The sequence below is a fragment of the Myotis daubentonii genome, chromosome 18 (genome assembly GCF_963259705.1).
Source record: "Myotis daubentonii chromosome 18, mMyoDau2.1, whole genome shotgun sequence".
In the NCBI taxonomy this organism is placed as follows: Eukaryota; Metazoa; Chordata; class Mammalia; order Chiroptera; family Vespertilionidae; genus Myotis; species Myotis daubentonii.
In genome coordinates, this window is record NC_081857.1 from 30,345,371 (window position 1) to 30,362,309 (window position 16,939).

At 52.6% G+C, this 16,939-nt stretch overlaps 1 protein-coding gene across 2 annotated transcripts; it reads right to left on the minus strand.

Moving 5' to 3' along the window:
- Positions 1–529: 529 nt before the first annotated feature.
- SV2A (synaptic vesicle glycoprotein 2A) lies at positions 530–15,336 on the minus strand. Of its 2 annotated transcripts, none has more exons than XM_059674025.1 (13): positions 15,197–15,336; positions 9,806–10,724; positions 8,505–8,685; positions 7,520–7,671; positions 7,273–7,406; positions 6,547–6,636; positions 6,200–6,310; positions 5,938–6,026; positions 5,111–5,275; positions 4,772–4,905; positions 3,523–3,729; positions 2,770–2,929; positions 530–2,356 (listed from the first exon to the last, which is right to left on the minus strand). In XM_059674025.1, the coding sequence occupies exons 2-13, from the start codon at positions 10,425–10,427 to the stop codon at positions 2,173–2,175; spliced, it is 2,229 nt and encodes a 742-aa protein (XP_059530008.1). In that variant the 5' UTR covers positions 10,428–10,724; positions 15,197–15,336; the 3' UTR covers positions 530–2,172. The 2 variants fall into 2 exon arrangements, with proteins under 2 accessions (XP_059530008.1, XP_059530009.1); XM_059674026.1 differs by lacking the exon at positions 15,197–15,336 and adding an exon at positions 14,619–14,757.
- Positions 15,337–16,939: the final 1,603 nt, after the last annotated feature.

Below are 16,939 nucleotides of genomic sequence, written 5' to 3' on the forward strand. Positions count from 1 at the left end.
TATTTAATTTTTTTTAGGAACCTCCATATTTTCCATAGCAGCACCAGCTTGCATCACCACCAAAAATGTGCAAGGATTCCAATTTCTCTACATCTTTGCCAACACTTTCTGTCTTTTGGGGAGTTTTTGGTAATAGCCATCTGATAGGTATGAGGTGTTATCTGGTGGTTTTGATTTGCATTTCCCTGATGATTACTTACATTGAGCATTTTTTCATATACCTGTTGGCCATTCGTATGTCTTCTTTGGAGAAATATTTGTTCAAGTCCTTAGCTCATTTTTTAAGTCAGATTGTTAAATTTTTTTTTGCTATTGAGTTGTAGGACATTACCCCAAGTCTTCAAATCTGGGAGACGGAGAGGGCCCTCCATCTGTAGAAATGGAAAAATCAGAATAGAGAGGCCAATTGAGGAAACGAGTGTGATACCTCATGTTCTTCTGGCTTTCATTTTGGAGAGAGGAGTTTTCCCATCTCACCATCGTCCCTTCCAGCAGGCAGAACAGAGAGGCAAGGAAGCAGACATAGTCATTTTGGATTTTAAGGATTGGTTGTTTTCTTTTTATTTTTCATCAATATTTTTCATCTCATTTTTCACATCAATAGAGTTGGGTTTTGGGTTCCCCAGGAGAACAAGGGAGATGGATGGGTCCCTCCAGGGGGTGCAGGAGAGAGGGCTGCATCCAGCAAGTGAAGGGTGAAGGAAGGGCACACACTCGTACACTGGGCACTGGAGGAGAAGGCAGTCCTTTGAGCACAAAGAGTTCAACAGTCACCACCTCGTTCAGCGTTACAAAATGGGGGGGAGTGACCACAGAGGTGGGGGCACCAGATGCAGCATGAGAAGGATGAGTCTGGATTTTCTTTTTGTTGTTGTTGTTTTTACTTTTTTCCTTTTAACTTAACATTTTACAAACAGCTAAAAACTACAACACATCACAGCTACACTGGTGGGGAGGGGGGCACCAAAAAAAGCAGCCACACAAAGGGGTGGAGCAGGGGCAGCTTAACCTACAGGGGCTATTGTGTGGAAAGGCTGAGATGGGGAAACTGAGGCTCTGGTCCCTGCATTGGGGGGTCCCTGGCTTGCTACTACCCACCCTCTTTCCACTTTAGAGGAATTGCTGGCCAGGCCCCTGCTCCTTGTGCTTTTTGATCTGCTGGTTTGACCTTATGCCTGGTTTCTTCCCCTCCCCTGATCCCCGGCTGAAGGGATCGGCTGGGGATGGGAGGGCAGCTGTGCTGTAACAATCTGTGCTATAGTGAGTAGAGCCTCTCACTCCAGAGGCCTGTGCTCCTTGAGAGGAAGGAAGGGACCCTCAGATCTCCCGGGACTGGTCTGGTACTCATCCCAGCCTGGCCTCGGGCCCCTCCCTCCCAGGCCTGGCACAGAAATGAGATTAGGGGAGGTGCTACGGAAGGCAGGGTTGTGTGTGTCTGCTGAAATTACCCTTGGCTTGTATTGTAGGACAGTATAGTGACACCCCACCCCATGGCACATACACACACGCAGTGTACACACGCAGTCACACACACACACATAGTCCTGCTGAGCTGCTTCAGAACTTAATACATAAATAAGAATCAGAAAGCTAATTTCATAAAATTCAGGCTTCTTACAGCCTATGTTGAGGGGGAAGTAGAGGCTAGGGGTCTGAGGTTTATTGCTACTCCCCCAGCATCCAACAGGAGGCATGAGAGAGCACTCGAGGCCCTTCTGACTCTTAAATTGAAGTTCTTTTGGTCCGTGGTCTATACACCAAGCCGCAGCCCCCAGCATAACCACGCGTCCATGATTTCACCAGGGCATGGGCCGAGGAAATGAGGGGGAAGGCAGGAGCCTGTTCTGGAGACCCTGGAGCTAGGAAGAGCAAAGGCCCCCCCAACCCCCCTCACTCACAACGGGGAGAAGAGTGGGGCCAAGCCTTCTCTTGTGCAAAGTCAAGGGTGGTAGGAAGTGGGGAGTAGAGCTGCATCCCAAAACTGGGATGAAGGAGCCTTCCCTATAGTGTTTGCCCACGGGGTCACACACATGCACACGCACACATACACAAGGCTAAGACACCAAACATGGGCATGGGGAGGGAGGGCTCGGGACCAGGATGGCCGGGCAGGGGAAGGGAGGAAGTTGGTCTCACAGTGTGCCTGCCACCCCCAAGGTCCCAGAGAGCCCCTCACTGCAGCACCTGCCCCCGGGTCTCAGGCAGCTTCAGGGCCAGAGAGCTACCAAGGGCAAGGGCAGCAGAGGCAAAGAGGATGGGGGCAGCCTTGGTGATTCCCACAAAGGACGTGAAGATGCTGATCCCCAGCACGGCGGCCAGCTTACACAGGGCGTTCAGGAAGCCGAAGGCTGTGGTCCTGTTCGGGGGTCCCCCCGGGCAGCACGGAATGGACCAGACCAGGAGGGAGACAAAGAAAGAGGCAGGGAGGGTTGGTGGGGGCAGAGTAGGCATGAGGAAGTAAAGGAGAGATGGCAGGCAGTGTCCAGGAGGGAGAGGAAGGACAGAGGTCAGAGAGGTGAGGGACGCACAGCAGGGAATATAGGTAAATTGGGAGGCGAGGGGTAAGGAGACGGAAAGTTAGGTTAATCATTACGATTTCAAGGAGTGAATTCAAAGCTAACCAGCTCTTAGAGGAGAAACTCAATGGAAACGTATATCCTTTTACCCCCGAAAGATGCTTTTTCCATTCAACCCCTCTTCCTCGCCCCACTTCTCCCCCACCTTCCATGCCCTCACACAGCTGTCCTGCCCCCACCACATTCCAACTACCTCTTGTCCGAGGGGTAGAGTTCAACAGTCAACACGTCCAGCGCGTTCCAGGATGCGATGCTGACCCCCCCAAAAAGGCAGAGCAGAGCGATCATAGCTGACTCACTGTTCCCAAAAGACAGGAAGAAGCAGGAGATGCAGGACATCACACTGGAGCCAGCTGGAACCGGAAAGGAGAGCAGCGTGAGCCTGGCCACAATGGCACCCATCCACTGCCCACCCCGTCCCGTCCACTGGTGTTGAGTGCAGCCCAAGATGAGACTTTTTCCAAGGTTCCCGAAAAGGAAGGCTTTTCACTCATTCCCAGCCTCCCTCACCATTGTCTCCTTAATCATGTCAGTACCAACCACTTCTCCATGCCAGCTGTGGGCCCAACGACCTGATGCCCTACGTGCTCTGGTCTGATATATCAACCCTATGAAGCAGGTTCTGGCATCACCCCCATTTCCCAGAGGATACAACTGGGCTCGCAGAGGTTAGTGGTGGAGCTGAGATTCAAAACCTATAACCTCAAAGCCTGTGCACTTGCTATCCCGTCCACTGCCTTTACTCAGCGGAGAAGCTTCCGGGCCAGGCCGGGCCCCACCCCACCCTGCAGCCACCCCCCCCGCACCCCCCCAACCAAGCAGAAGACATGAGAGAGAACCTCCTCTGGCTAAGGTGAGAAGCCTGTTGACACTCTCCGCCCCGCAGCACCCTAAGCAGTTCTGACACCACCGCCCAGCCCCCCACCCCCCCCCCCACCCCCCGTACCAAGCATTCGGAGCCTCCCGATCTTGTCCATGAGCAGGGCAGACACGATATTCCCCGGAAGCACAGCCAGCGTTCCCAAGAAGCTGACGAAGTACACCATGTAGGCCCCTTCTCCCGTCCCCGTCACATCTAACGGGCAGCCCTCCTTGTTGTGCAGGAACGTGCTGTTCACCAGATGGCTGTTCACAAACTTGTACTCAAACAGGTCTGGGGGTGAGGGTCAAGACAGGCAGGCAGTCATGTCAAATGGGAGAAGGAGGCTGCTGCTGCTGTGGCTCAGGCTCGGGCTCTGCCTTTGTGGAGTTTGGCACTTATTGCAAAACATCAAACAACATCACCATAGGAACTAGAAATCTTTTTTTTTTTTTTTTTTTTAGACATCTTTATAGCAGAAAATGTCCGTAGTCTATTACATGAAACACTGCGACTATCTGTTTCCAAGTTTCTTAATCAATAATCGGCTTCCCCTGTCTACACCTTTTCCCTCCTCTCTCCCCTCCCCCCTCCCCCTCCCCCCTCAGACACATCACCTTTACCCTCCTCACTCCCAAGCTCCCAGGGCCCTTCCTTTGCCTCTGTAACTTGTTTCCTAAGCCCATTTCTTCTAGGAATTGCTTCTACCTCTGTGATTTTCCAAATAAATGTTCTCTTATAAAAAATGAAAAATAATCTGCTTCCTATTGATTCTTTTTGTCCGCCTTGCTATTAGCAGTGGCAAAAAAATACTGGGGGGGGGGGGGGGGGGAATGTAAGACCATTGAAAGTCCTATCCATTATCTTTTCCTGCAAAGTGGGAAAAGCTCACCCAGTACTCCATTTAGAGGTGGGAAACCGCAGTCTAACAATCCCAGCATTTCATGTGCATATAGTTTGAGAATCACTGTTAAAGAAACGGACTGATGCAATAATTTCCAACCTTTCCTCACCAAATATCTCTTTTGTTTTTATTTTTCCCAAGAGCCCTGTTTTGAACGATTTTTGTCCTCCTCAAAAGGGCATTATTACGGCCACATTGAATTGTTTTAATTCTAGGCAAAGGCAAAGAAATTTGGTATTTTTGTCATATAGACTAACTATCACAGGAAAATGTTCAATTTCCATTAGAGTTTTGGAATTATTGGTGGTAGTTAATGTGCCCCATCCTTCCTTCAAGGCTCCAGAGAGCTCAGCTTGAGAACCTGAGCTAGGGACCCCCTCCTCCAGTGCACCCAACCCTTTGGTCTGACAGCCACCGGCCACTCCACCTTACCAGTGTTATAGAACACGGTGTTGATGAATGTGCAGTTGCGGAAAAACGTGTTGCTGGATGTGACATCCTCGAAATAACACTCCTCAAACAGGGAATCCTCAAAGGTCACTGACTTCAGACGCAGCCCAATGAACCTGGAAGACAGGCTGGTGAGAGGCACTCCCCCTCCTCCTCATCCCCTCCTCCAAGGCTCATTCCCTTCGTGAAGTAACGGGAAGCTGAGGCATTGAGGAGAAACCACAGATCTTTGCCCCAAAACTACGTGTCTCAAAACGCCCAGATTCATAAAAGAGACAAGGGGAAGAGGGACAAGAGTGCAGTGTAAAGGTCCCCACATACTTGTCATTGAAGTACTGTCCCCCTCGGTGGATCTGATTCTCCAGGGTGAAGTTAAAAGTCACATGCTCTACGCGCTCCCCAGGGAACACTTTGGTGCGGGCGGCGTAGTCCACCGCCTGGAGATGGCGGATCGTGTCGGGAAACCAGACAGTCAGGCCATAGTAACTGAAGAGTCAAGGGCGATGGAATCAGACAGGGCTCAGGGATTGGAACCAGGCATTCCAGAATGAGGGGGAGATCGAGGACCATCAGCCCATGTCAGGACCTTGCTCACCTCTCCGGTCTTACCTCTCATCACTCCTCCCTTCACCAATTGTAGTGGTTCTTCTAACCCTCCCACCATGTTATCTTCCAGGCATTTGCTCTTCCCTCTGCCTAAAACATCCTCCCTAACCCACCCTCAGCCTAACTCCCATTCATCCTCCAGAACTCACATCTGGACTGGGAAACCCCTCTCCTGTGCTCCCAGAACATCTTGTACTTCCCCCTCCACCCCCCGCCCCTGCCCCATGTGGTACTCATCACACTGCCTTATGCTAGTTTTGTCTAGCTCCCTGCCCAAGATGTAAACTCTGTGAGGACTGGGACTACATTTATTTCAGCCCAGCACAGTACCTGACACAGAATAGAAACTTAATACTGTCCAGCCTATAATACAGTGTGTTGGATTAATGAATGGAGTAGAGGAGCAAGGTGAAGGATCAGAAGGGATCTGAACAGCACCTTCCCTCATTATTTGCCCCCTTCATTTCCATTTTCTCCACCTCTCTCCCAACCCACACGTCATCACACCCACTACATACCATCTACCCCACCCACCTTCTCACCTGAAGGACATGGTGAACCACACACCCATCATCATCAGAGTGATGCGCCGATATTCTGGACCGAAACAGGAGAGGAAATTCCCCCAAACCTAAGCGAAATAGAACTAAGTCAGACAGTGGCCGCACTAACTTCTAACACCCCCATATCCCCATGTCTCTACCCTACCACCTCCCTTCAGTTTACCTATCACCCCACACACTGCCTTCCTCTCCACTCCTCCCACTTCCTTCTCTCTCTCTCCACCATACAATCCCTTATTACCTGTCCCCCCAGGTTCGATGCCCGGACCCCCCAGCGCTGGTACCAGGTCCCTGTGTCTGACTGGATTTCAATCAACTCATCCTCCTGATGAATCGTCTTAATGTGGGTCACCTGGGGTCGAGAGAAGGCGCGAGCAGTCACCTATCTGCATTTCCCAATTCCTTCCAGGTGTCTCAGTTTCTCCCACACTATCGAAATGGGAGGAAGGGGTGGATAGGATACCCTAAGAGATGTCATTGAGAGAGTGTTGTCAGAGATGCCTCGGAAGGTTGGGGTACCCAGAGAGGGGCCAGGAGGGGGTTGGGGTGCAGCAGCTTGGAGGACTGGAGGGTAGGACGGTGCCTTACTGAGAAGACTCGCTCAGGATGTCCCTTGGCTCGCATGTTGGTGTCATGAACTTGCTTCAGCACCATCCAGGCCTCATCGTGCTTCCCATTCTAGAGCCGACAGAATCCCCGTATCCAGGTTAGCCCCTCCCTGACCCTGGGTTGTAGACGCCCCTCCTCCCAACCTGGCTTCTGGAGTCATAGAACACGAAAACGTCCCCACCCCCAACCCCTGACCTATGGGTGGGTCCATCGCCCACTCTAAAAGGACCCCAAGCAAGACATAATCAGACTTGGGCAACAGTCAGGGAGTCCAGGAGATAGATACAAGCATAGATCCTAGGGATCCCTTGGTAAAATGGTAAAAAAGGAAACAAAACAAGCAAATGGTGATGATGGGCAAGCATGTAGTCAGACAGTCCTAAACCTGTTGGACCAAGATATAGTTGGAGGGGAGAACTGGGGAGGGGGAGAGGGAATAGAACTTTTCTGGAGCTGTGAAGTGAGGGCCAGGGCCTCTGCCTGTAAAATGTTAAACCACCCATGGTTGAACAGGTCCCCTGGCTTCTCCACCCACAGAACCCTCCTAGAGATGCATTCCATACAAAGGAAGGAAGATAACACCCAACAGAGCAAGGACCCTGTGAGGAAGGCAGGCAGCTATATAGGATCAAACCAAACCCACAGTGGTGTTTGAACACAGGAGCCCCCGCTGCCCTACCCCCAGCCCAGCCCCAGCCCAGTCACCTCCAGGAAGAAGCGGGGACTCTCAGGCTGGGTGGTCAGAGCCCCGATGGCAAACACAGAAGGAAAGGCGCAGACGAGGACAAAGACCCTCCAGCTGTGGAACTGGTAAGCAGACCCCATCTGGAAACTCCACCCTGGCAGGGACAATCATAGATTCAGCAGAGAGGCCATTGGCTGGGGGTGCCCACCACAGGGAGCACAGGAGAGGAGGGAGACATCTGGGGTGCACTCCCTGCGGGCTGCTCACCATAGTGGGGGATGATGGCCCAGGCCATAGCCGCTGCGTAGACTCCACCAATCATCCAGAACATGCAGAGCCAACTCAAATGCTCCCCGCGTTTCTCCTGGGCCAGGAACTCCGAGAAATAGGAGAAGACGATGGGGATGGACCCTCCAATCCTGGAGGGCATTGCAAGAATTCAGCGTTGGAAAGGGCCCTATTCCTTATCTCCTGCCCCAGTGCTCTGCATCACCCAGTCCTGTCCATCATCCAGACCCTTCTAAAGAGACTCCTTCTCACACCTAGAGCCCTTCAAACTCCCTCACCACCATCCATCAAGCACCCATCCATGGGACCCTGGGAACCAAGCAGCAGGAAAGGTGGGAAGCCAGCAGGTAGAAGGCTAGCAGGTCTCAGGGAAAGGGAAGGGACAAACATTGAATCTTGAAGATACTACAGAGTTGAAAGGAAGGGAAGATGATTACAGAAAAAGGGAAAGTCCCCCCTCCCCCCCCAAAAAAAGTCAAAGAAGAGTCTGAGAGCAGGTATGAGGGAGCAGACCAGAAAATAGCTTGGAAACGAGGAGAAAATACATGCAGGTAAAAGTGCGGGAATAGGCTGGGTCAAGGTTTCAGAGTTCAGGTTGTCAAATGCAGGAAAGATGCCGGCTCTGGGAAGGGAATAACTCGAGGGTCCACAGATAACCAGATGTGAGGATGAGACCACTAGGCCTCGTCATGGAGCCAGGCTCAGAATGGAACTAAAGGGCGGGGTGGAAGGCTCAGGAATGGGACAGGCATGGAATGGCATTCCGGACAGACGGTAGGCAGGTCCTGGACAGGGAGAAGCTGGCCTAAAGATGGTGGGAGGAGAAAGGAATCCATTCATCCAACTCATACATACTAGTACTTAAAGTGCTGCTGGTGTGCCTGGCACTGTGCTGGGCCCCAGAGATATAACAGTGACCACAGCATCGTCCTGCCCTCCAGGGGCTGAGGAGGTGGACACTCACCCAACCCCAGAAAGGAGGCGGCAGAAGAGGAAAGTGCCATAACCCTGAACAAAAGATGAGAAAAAGGCGAAGACGCTGTTGACTGAGAGAGAGATGAGCAGACACTGTCTCCGACCCAGCCGGTCAGCCAGACCGCCCCAGAGGAAGGCTCCCACCATCATGCCCAGGTAGACGATGAGGCCTGGAAGGAGGAAGAGGCAGGAAGGGTATGAGTCTATAGACCCACTCAGTTTTTCCATTCACTGAACATTAAATGATCTGAAACTGCAGCCGAATAGATCAAGGACTCGAAGGTCTTCTAAAAGCTAAATCCACCCAGAGGTGAGAGCAGGTGAGAGAAGATGAATTGTGGAAGCAAAGATGGGAAGGCCATCTCTGCAGGCCAGTGGTTCAAAGGCAGGAATACAGCTACAGGAGAAACCCAGAATTCTCTTTTCTCTCCCCTCACTCTCTCTTGCTCACTCTTACTTATCTCTCTCTCTTGCTATCACACAGACACACAATACCCCCATCTCTGGCTTGCCTGGAATGAGGAATGAATTCCTCAACCCGCCCAGGAACCCCTCCATCCTCTCTGCCTTGAGGCCCTCAAATTAGCAGGTCTCTCTCATGTTCCCTGGGAAAAGAGCTCCAGTCCTGTACTCCACCCACAAAATCCTTGTAATGCCAACACTTCTGGCCCGAAAACGCTCCTGTTTCTTACTTCATTCATAAATTCAGAATTGGAATCGATCTTAAAAATCATCTACTCCAGACTCTACATTTTACCCAGGCCGAAGCAGGGCAGGGGAAAAGGAACCTGCCCAATAAATAGCTCATGGTAACTTGGTGGCGGAGCAAGACTGAGACCCTTTCTGAGTGAGTCTGGGAGTTCCCTTCCTCGCGGTCCCCATCAGGAGAGACCACCCACTGGCCCCTGACTCCCAAGGCTGACCAAGAGCTTCTCTGGCTGGAGGCAGGCCTAGGATTCTTCCCCTACTCCCACCACCCCAAACTGATCCTTCCCGTATCACCTAGGGAGTTTGAATACTGACTTTTTGTTGCCGCAATCAGGGAAAGGGGGCAGGAGAGCAAGAGGAGAGGCTCTGAAGAGACATTAAATAGGGTCCCTCCCACTATGGCCACCTCCCAACCACCGGCCCAAGCCCCAGCCCAGCTGTCCTCCCCGAGGCCCTCCTTGCACAAACAACCTCACTGTGACCCGAGCCCACGGGAGGGTGTGTGTGAGGGGGAAGTGCAGAGGAGCCCGTTTACAGAGTTTGGAGCAGAATGGAGGCTGGAGTGGCCCCAGTGTGTCTTACCCAGCATGCCTTTGTTGGAGTCAGACAGGCACATGTCTTTCTCAGCGCTGGGCAGCACGAAGCCCACCACAAAGACCTCCACACCATCAGCCATCAGCGCCAGACCAAGCACGAAGTAGAGTGTCCACTGGAAGCGGCCGTGGCCACACTCCCGGAGGATGGTTTCATACTGCTGGGCCAGTTCTTCCCGATCTTTCCGCCGCTGTGCCTCCCCCCGGCCCCCAGGCGGGCCCTCCCCATCATCCAAGCCTCCCCTCACTCCAGCCAGGGGTGCTCCATCTGCCATCTGCTCGCCTTTGCCCCCAGACTCTGCCCGGGGGATGCCCTGATATTCCCCCTCATAGATCTCATCATCCTCATCGTGGCCCTCCGTGGCATCACTGGAGACGCCACCTTCCTCCTCCTCCTGGGCCCCTTCCCCACGGTAATAGCCATCAGCTGGAGCAGGGTAGTCGTCGTCATCATCATCCTCCTCAAAGCGGGAGTAGGATCTGCGGGAATATTCGTCCTGGACTCTGTCCAGGCCCTTCCCCACCTTCTTGGCTGCATGCTTCTTGACTTCCTTGGCAATGTCTTTGGCCCCACGGATGAAAGCTGCCCGGTCTCTGAAGCCCTCTTCCATGACAGGTCTCCCCCACTCCCTGCTCCTTATTCAGCTTTTGCTCAAGAATGTGGAGTCAGAAAGACCCTTCTCCCCGTATCTTTGGGCACAGAATAGGACCTGGCCAAAGAATGTCTAGGAGAAGAAAAGAGGGAGGAGAGGTGTGGCCTACACCCAGTTCAGCTGGGTACATAGGGAAGGGAGAGGGGAAGTAGGGGAATGAGAAGGAGAGGGGAAGCCAGTTTGGGGGCGGCTAAGCTGGGGAGCCAGGATAACTCAGGAAAAGCGCCTACTTCTCTTCCAGGCACCTCTGGATATCTAAAAATAAGAAGGAGAAGAAAAAGGTTATAAGGCTTAAGATGGTATAAAAAAAATAGCCAATACAGAACTCTTGTCGACCCAGAGCCCCACCGGCACCATGTGGGACAGAGATGGCCTCCTTGCTTCAAGCTCGCGTTCGATAAGAAGGAATGACTGCTGGGACCAACTGCAGGTCACTCAGTATAAACCCCCTTACTCTGACCTTGGAGACTAGATCCATGGGATTTGCTCCCCAGTAACAGTCACCCACACAGAGCTCTTCTCCTGGCCCTAGACCCCACATCCAGATCAAACCCCTTCCTTTACCACCAACCTGCAAAGAATAAAACAGGAAATACAGGAAGCCAGAATTCCCTGCGCTCGCCTGCCCTAAGGTCAGAGCTTTGGGAGAATGTGTAGAAGGAGCACCAAATCCTCCGACCTGTTGCCTTCGGGGCACTGATGGCATCTGAAGGTGGAGCTTCCAAAGTCCTCCCCTCCGGTTCCATGTTTATACGCCGCCCAAGGAGAGGCCTCCCCCCAACATCGCCCCGTGAGTAAAAGCTCAGCTTCCAGACCGGGGTGTGACTTCCTGCTTCAGCACCTACTAGCTAAATGACCACAGGAAGGTCTCTGAACAGCCATGCCTCAGTTTCTTCTTCGGGAAAAATAAGCATTAAGTAACATAATGCACAAAAGTAAAACAAAACAAACAAAAAAAAAAAACAGCACATAGGCTCCTTACCATAGTACCTGGCACATAAAAAGTGATGAATAAAGATTAGTTCTTACTCATTGTGGCAATAATGATATAGTGAGATGCCCTCTGCTCCTAAGACCCCAGAAAATGCTCTTGAGGGTGAGCAGCAGACAGGGAAACTGGCAGGGAAAGCTGATTCAGCACAAAGCACACACAGCTATGTGACCGAAGATGAAATCCCAAGTCTGCTATTTACTTAACTAGTCAATCTTGGGCAGGTTGCTTAACTTCCCTAAGCCTCAGTGTCCCTAGATTTAAAACTGGGGATAATCATCTCTATTTCTCCGAGTCCGTGTGAGAATTTAATCTCACAGTAGATATCCTATAAATATTCATTTCCTTCCTATTCGATTGGACAATGGGAACGAATCAGGAACCGGCAAGAATAAAGCGGGGGTCATACTTGGGTGCTGTTGTCCAATGTCCTCCCAAAACAATCGCAAGACCCGTCTGTGTTCAAACTAATTCCAGCAGCTTGGCCCACACTGTCCCCGCCCCACACTCTCCCCAGCTAGACAAACAAAGGGACACTTGAAAAAAGGGAGCCCTAGAACCCGAGGCCGTGGAGAAGAGGGCAGATCAAAAGCTAAGAAAGAGGTAATGACTGGCTGCTGTCACCTTCCTTCAGGATATCAGCACTGGTGGGGTGGGAATGGAGGAGACTGATCTAGCATACACTTCCAACATGGGGGGTCTGAAGTCCAGAGTAGCCCTAGCTGGTTTGGCTCAGTGGATAGAGCATCAGCCTTTGGACTGAAGGGTCCTGGGCTCGATTCCAGTCAAGGGCAGATGTCTGGGTGGCGGGCTTGATCCCTATTAGGGGGCATGCAGGAGGCAGCCAATCAGTGATTCTCTCTCATCATTGATGTTTCTATCTCTCTCTCCCTCTCCCTTCCTCTCTGAAGTCAATACATATATATTTAATAAATAAATAAGTAAATAAAGTCTATAGTAGTAGCATCCCATTGCTCCAGGGCCTCCCCTCTTAATCCCCCTTAATTCTTTCTGTCCCTCCTCCAGCAGTCTAGGGAAAAGGAGTCCACAAATACCGCATTGCGTAGGAGGCTGGTATGGAAGGGGGCCTTCAGCCTCCCCCCAAAAACATACATCCTCCAGAGGGAGACATGGGAGAACCCCTACTTCCTTCACAAAGCAGAGGAAGCAGGACTAGATTCTCACCAGAGATCATTCCCCTAAAATATCCTGCCTCCATCCAAGGCCTTCATTAAATGTCACACACACATACACGCGTGCGCGCGCGCGCACGCGCGCGCGCGCACACACACACACACACACACACACACAGGGAGAAGGGGTAAGTAGTGCTATGTGGTTCAGAGAGAAGCACTGGCAAGCAGAGCCTTACCCCCTCAAGGACAGATGTGAGCAGTGGACCACCATGACCAGAACCAGTGACCCCTATGCCACCTCCTTTTCTTTGTGGATCAGGGTCCAAACCACCCCCTATGAAAGAGAGGGAACTGTGGAACCCCCTCACTGCATGGCAACTTGCTTTCCTCTTCTTTCTTTCCCAGCTAGGATCTCTCGTCAAACCCTGAAGGAGGCAGATGGACCCACCAGGAGCCATACCCAGTGTCTGTTAACACTATTTACCCCTGAGGGTGCATGGAGGGTAGAGAAGGCCCCTAGAGCCACAGCAGGATATGAGATGGCTCAACAGCCAGCTCCCCCAGGACCAACAAGCCCAGGAGGTCAGGAGAGAGAGAAAGAAGACAAATTCTTTGTGCTGGTGAGAAAGTGATGCTATTTTTAGCTCCAACAGCAGCACAGGGTGGCTAAGCCTGTGGGAGACAGACAAGACTTGGAGAGGTGGAGGCTAAAGAAGACAAGATTCAGGGTTACACAGCCCTTTAAGGCTGGCTGGCTTCACCTGCCTGGACAAATGACATTCTTGGCAGAGGAGTGGGGGACTGGGACTCCTGAGCAAATGCTGCCTTTCAGAGTAACTCACTCAACCCTGGATCAGAGGAGAGTCCAGAAGCCACCTCCCACCCCATTCGAGCACCTGACTTTCAAAGCCACCTTGACGCCCCAGGCCACCCTAGCCCAGGTGACAAGGTCATTAAGAAGCAGCCATGTATCAAAACATCCACGGGGGGGGGGGGCGGGCGGGGGGGGGGGGGGGTACCAGGAGGGAGGAGGTACTGGAGCACCCCTCCCTGTTACAGCTGGGGACTGAGCCTCGCCCCCACCCCAGGATAGCCAAGGCTGCACCTCCCCTCCCTCCATCCTACCCCAGGAAGATGGAGCAGCCACATTTCTGAGGGGGGCAGAGGGTGTCGGCTGAGAATGCCCACGTTGGAATACCGAGGGCAGAGAGGCAGGGATGAAGGAAGAGACCTCTATACAAGCACAGGCACAGGCACAGAGACCTTCTCTACCAGCATTTGTGGCGAACCCCCCGCCCCCCGATCCCACCGCTGCTCTGCTGTAAGGGAGCAGCCCCTAGAATTGACTGAACCGATTCTCAGAGCCTCCCCTCACCCTTGGTCCTGCTGTTGGACCAGTGCCCACCATCACTCAGTACCCCTTCCCCCCGGCCCCATCTGGGAGCAAATGCCTCCAGACCAGCCACCCACACCCCAACCCTGGCAGTTTACCATCTCTACCTACCCAGTATTTCCATTTTCACCCCCTTCCCTCCCTCCTTCACCTGCCCTTCCTCCACTGCCCCCCCCCCCCAAGTCCAGGCGAGCAGACTGAGGCAGCATCCATCCTCTGGCCTCAGCCAAGGTCATTTATCAATCATTGGGGGGGGGGGGGAGGGGGCGGGTAGTCGCCAAGGTGAGGAGGGGATTGGAGTTTGAGGGGACCCTATTCCACCTAACAACCCCCCACCCCGGCAATATCTAAGGAGGGGAGGAGGGGAGTAAAGAAAACATCCTCTTCTCTCTCTCTCTCTCTCTCTCTCTCTCTCTCTCTCTCTCTCTCTCTCTCTCTCTCTCCATATATATTATAATCAGCACAGCAGCCGAAATAAATGTCCATTCAAGCCAGTACCAATCCCTTCCCCCTAAAGCGGGACGGCCACCCTCCCCATCAGCAGAGCATAGGTGGGTAAAATGGCTGCAAGGCAAGGATGCTCCTGCCCCGGGCGGGTGGAGGTGAGGGGCGGAGAGGAGGGGTCTCACCTGGGCTAGGCCCCCCGGGAAAGGGAATCCCGGGTGAGGGCAGGGGTCCCGGCCGGGCGCGGGGCTGGCGGCAGCAGCAGCAGCGACTGCTCCGGTACCGGGGGAAGCGGCAATGCAGACCTGCCCCCCCACACTCTCCGGCCCCGCCTCCACCCCCACCCCACCCCACCCCCAGTGCCTCCGAGCAATGGGAGAGACCATTGCTGGGGGTGGGGGGGCAGAAGGAAAAAGGATGTGGAAGGACCCAGGGAACCAGGGAGACATGGTGAAGGACAGGGGGGTGGTCACGGGAACAGCTGGAGAGGACACAAAACCCTTCCCAAGCCCTTCCTAGTAAAAGATGGAAGCAACTGAGGAGGGAGAGCTCAGGGAGACCGGTGGGAAGACGGAGCGAGCGGCAGGTGGGGAAGGAGGCAGCGGCCCCCTTCTCGGTGCCCCGGCCCCAGAATGGCAGGACCCGCAAGCTTCAGGGGCTCTCGCCGCCGTCCAAGCACCTCCCTTCCCCTTCTCCGCTGCTCGCAGCCAGAACCTTTCCCACCCCCTCTCCCAAAGGCCGGGTGCTCAGACTCCCAGTTTACCTGGCCACTTAGAGAACGCGGGAATAACAAGGGGTGGTTTCCATCCCGAGCCGGCAGAGACCCCTGGGGCCCTGCCGTGTCTGTCCAGACTCAGTCCAGGTGGTTAATGTGCACGCAGACCGCCCCATCCTCCATTCGGGGGCTGGCCGCAGAGGTGAGTGCTGGAGACGCTGGGCTGCACAGGCCTGACCCACTGGACAGCCCCCCTTCTATTCCTTGGCTCCAGTGACTCCAAAAGGTGCTCCCTCAGAACCCTTCCCCACTTTCTTTTCACACACACACACCTACCTTCCAGGGCAGGAAACGGGGCATTGATTCCAGTTATCTTTCCTTTGTCCCTGTAACAATAACCTGGGCTCAGAGACACAAGACATACCACGCGGTGACATCCAGCTCCAGGGGTGAGGGGCTGTGTGGTGGTTTGGGAATGTACATGCAGAAGGTGCCTACCTACTCCAGGAAAGACTGAGGATATGCTGGGCAGAGCACTGACCAGGGGCTCTGACCTCGGTTATCATTTCTTTTCTTTTTTTTAAATATATTTTTATAGATTTCGGAAAAGAAGGGAGAGGGAGAGAAACATCAATGATGACAGAGAATCATTGATCGGCTGCCTCCTGCACGCCCCCCACTGGGGACTGAGCCCACAACCCAGGCATGTGCCCCTGACCAGAATCGAACCGAGACCCTTCAGAGACCCTTCAGTCGGCAGGCCAACGCTCTATCCACTGAGCCAAACCAGGTAGGATGAGGGTTATCATTTCTAACAAGCTCTGGGCTTTGGTCACGTTCTCTGCCTCCCTGAAACTCAGTTTTCTCATCGGACAAATGGTGGGCTGGATGAGATGCTGCATCAGCTCCCTTTCGGATCTAACACTGTGTGGCTCTGCTTTGCTAAACATGGAGGTTTCCTAATGCTGGGGTGTGTCACATGGAGAGGACGGGCAGGCTAGGTCCCAAGAGACCTCACAGGTGGCATTTGTGGTGTTGAATTTACCACTGATAGGGATGTGGGCCTGGGTTTCGAAGACTCCAAGGCTACATCTAGGAAATACTCATTGTTAACAATTTAATGAAATATAAAGCCATAATACATACACATTCATTGGCCATAAGAAATTTAACTGTCACTCAGACTGAATGAAAACTCATGCCTGCATATCCGGCACATTCTCCTCCTTTAAGCTAAATCAGAACCATAGTGTCTATGTGTAAATGCACAATGACATAACCGAACAGGAGTATTTGTATCTTTAATGGCATCTGGCCATCCCCAGTAAGGAGTCGCGCCAATGGGTTCAGAAAACTCTTCTTGGCTACAATCCTCCACCCCCATCTCTATGTTATGGGCAGCCTGGCTACTCCAACTGTTGGCAAACGCACTCTTTCCAGGATGGTACTTACAACAGCTGTGCCCATGTGGTTCTCAAGGACTTTCCCTTTACGAGGCTTCTATTGCTGACCTTTTTCCAAGGCTGACACATTCTTTGTTTAAGTATGCTAGTATTTTCAATTAGGTTATAGCCAAGTACTGCTGGCAGGGAGCTGTTTCTTCTCTTTAAGGTGATTTTGCATACTCTCCACTGATCATTACTTGCTAAAATAGAAATCTTATACTTCTAGAGAGAAAGCTTATAGTTTTCTTTTTAATGTCTGGGGAAAAACTTCATTGTTTTTTCCAGGCACCACGACCCCATGCACCTCACCAGCTATTTCTTCACAGTTCCCTTTGCTGGTCCATTA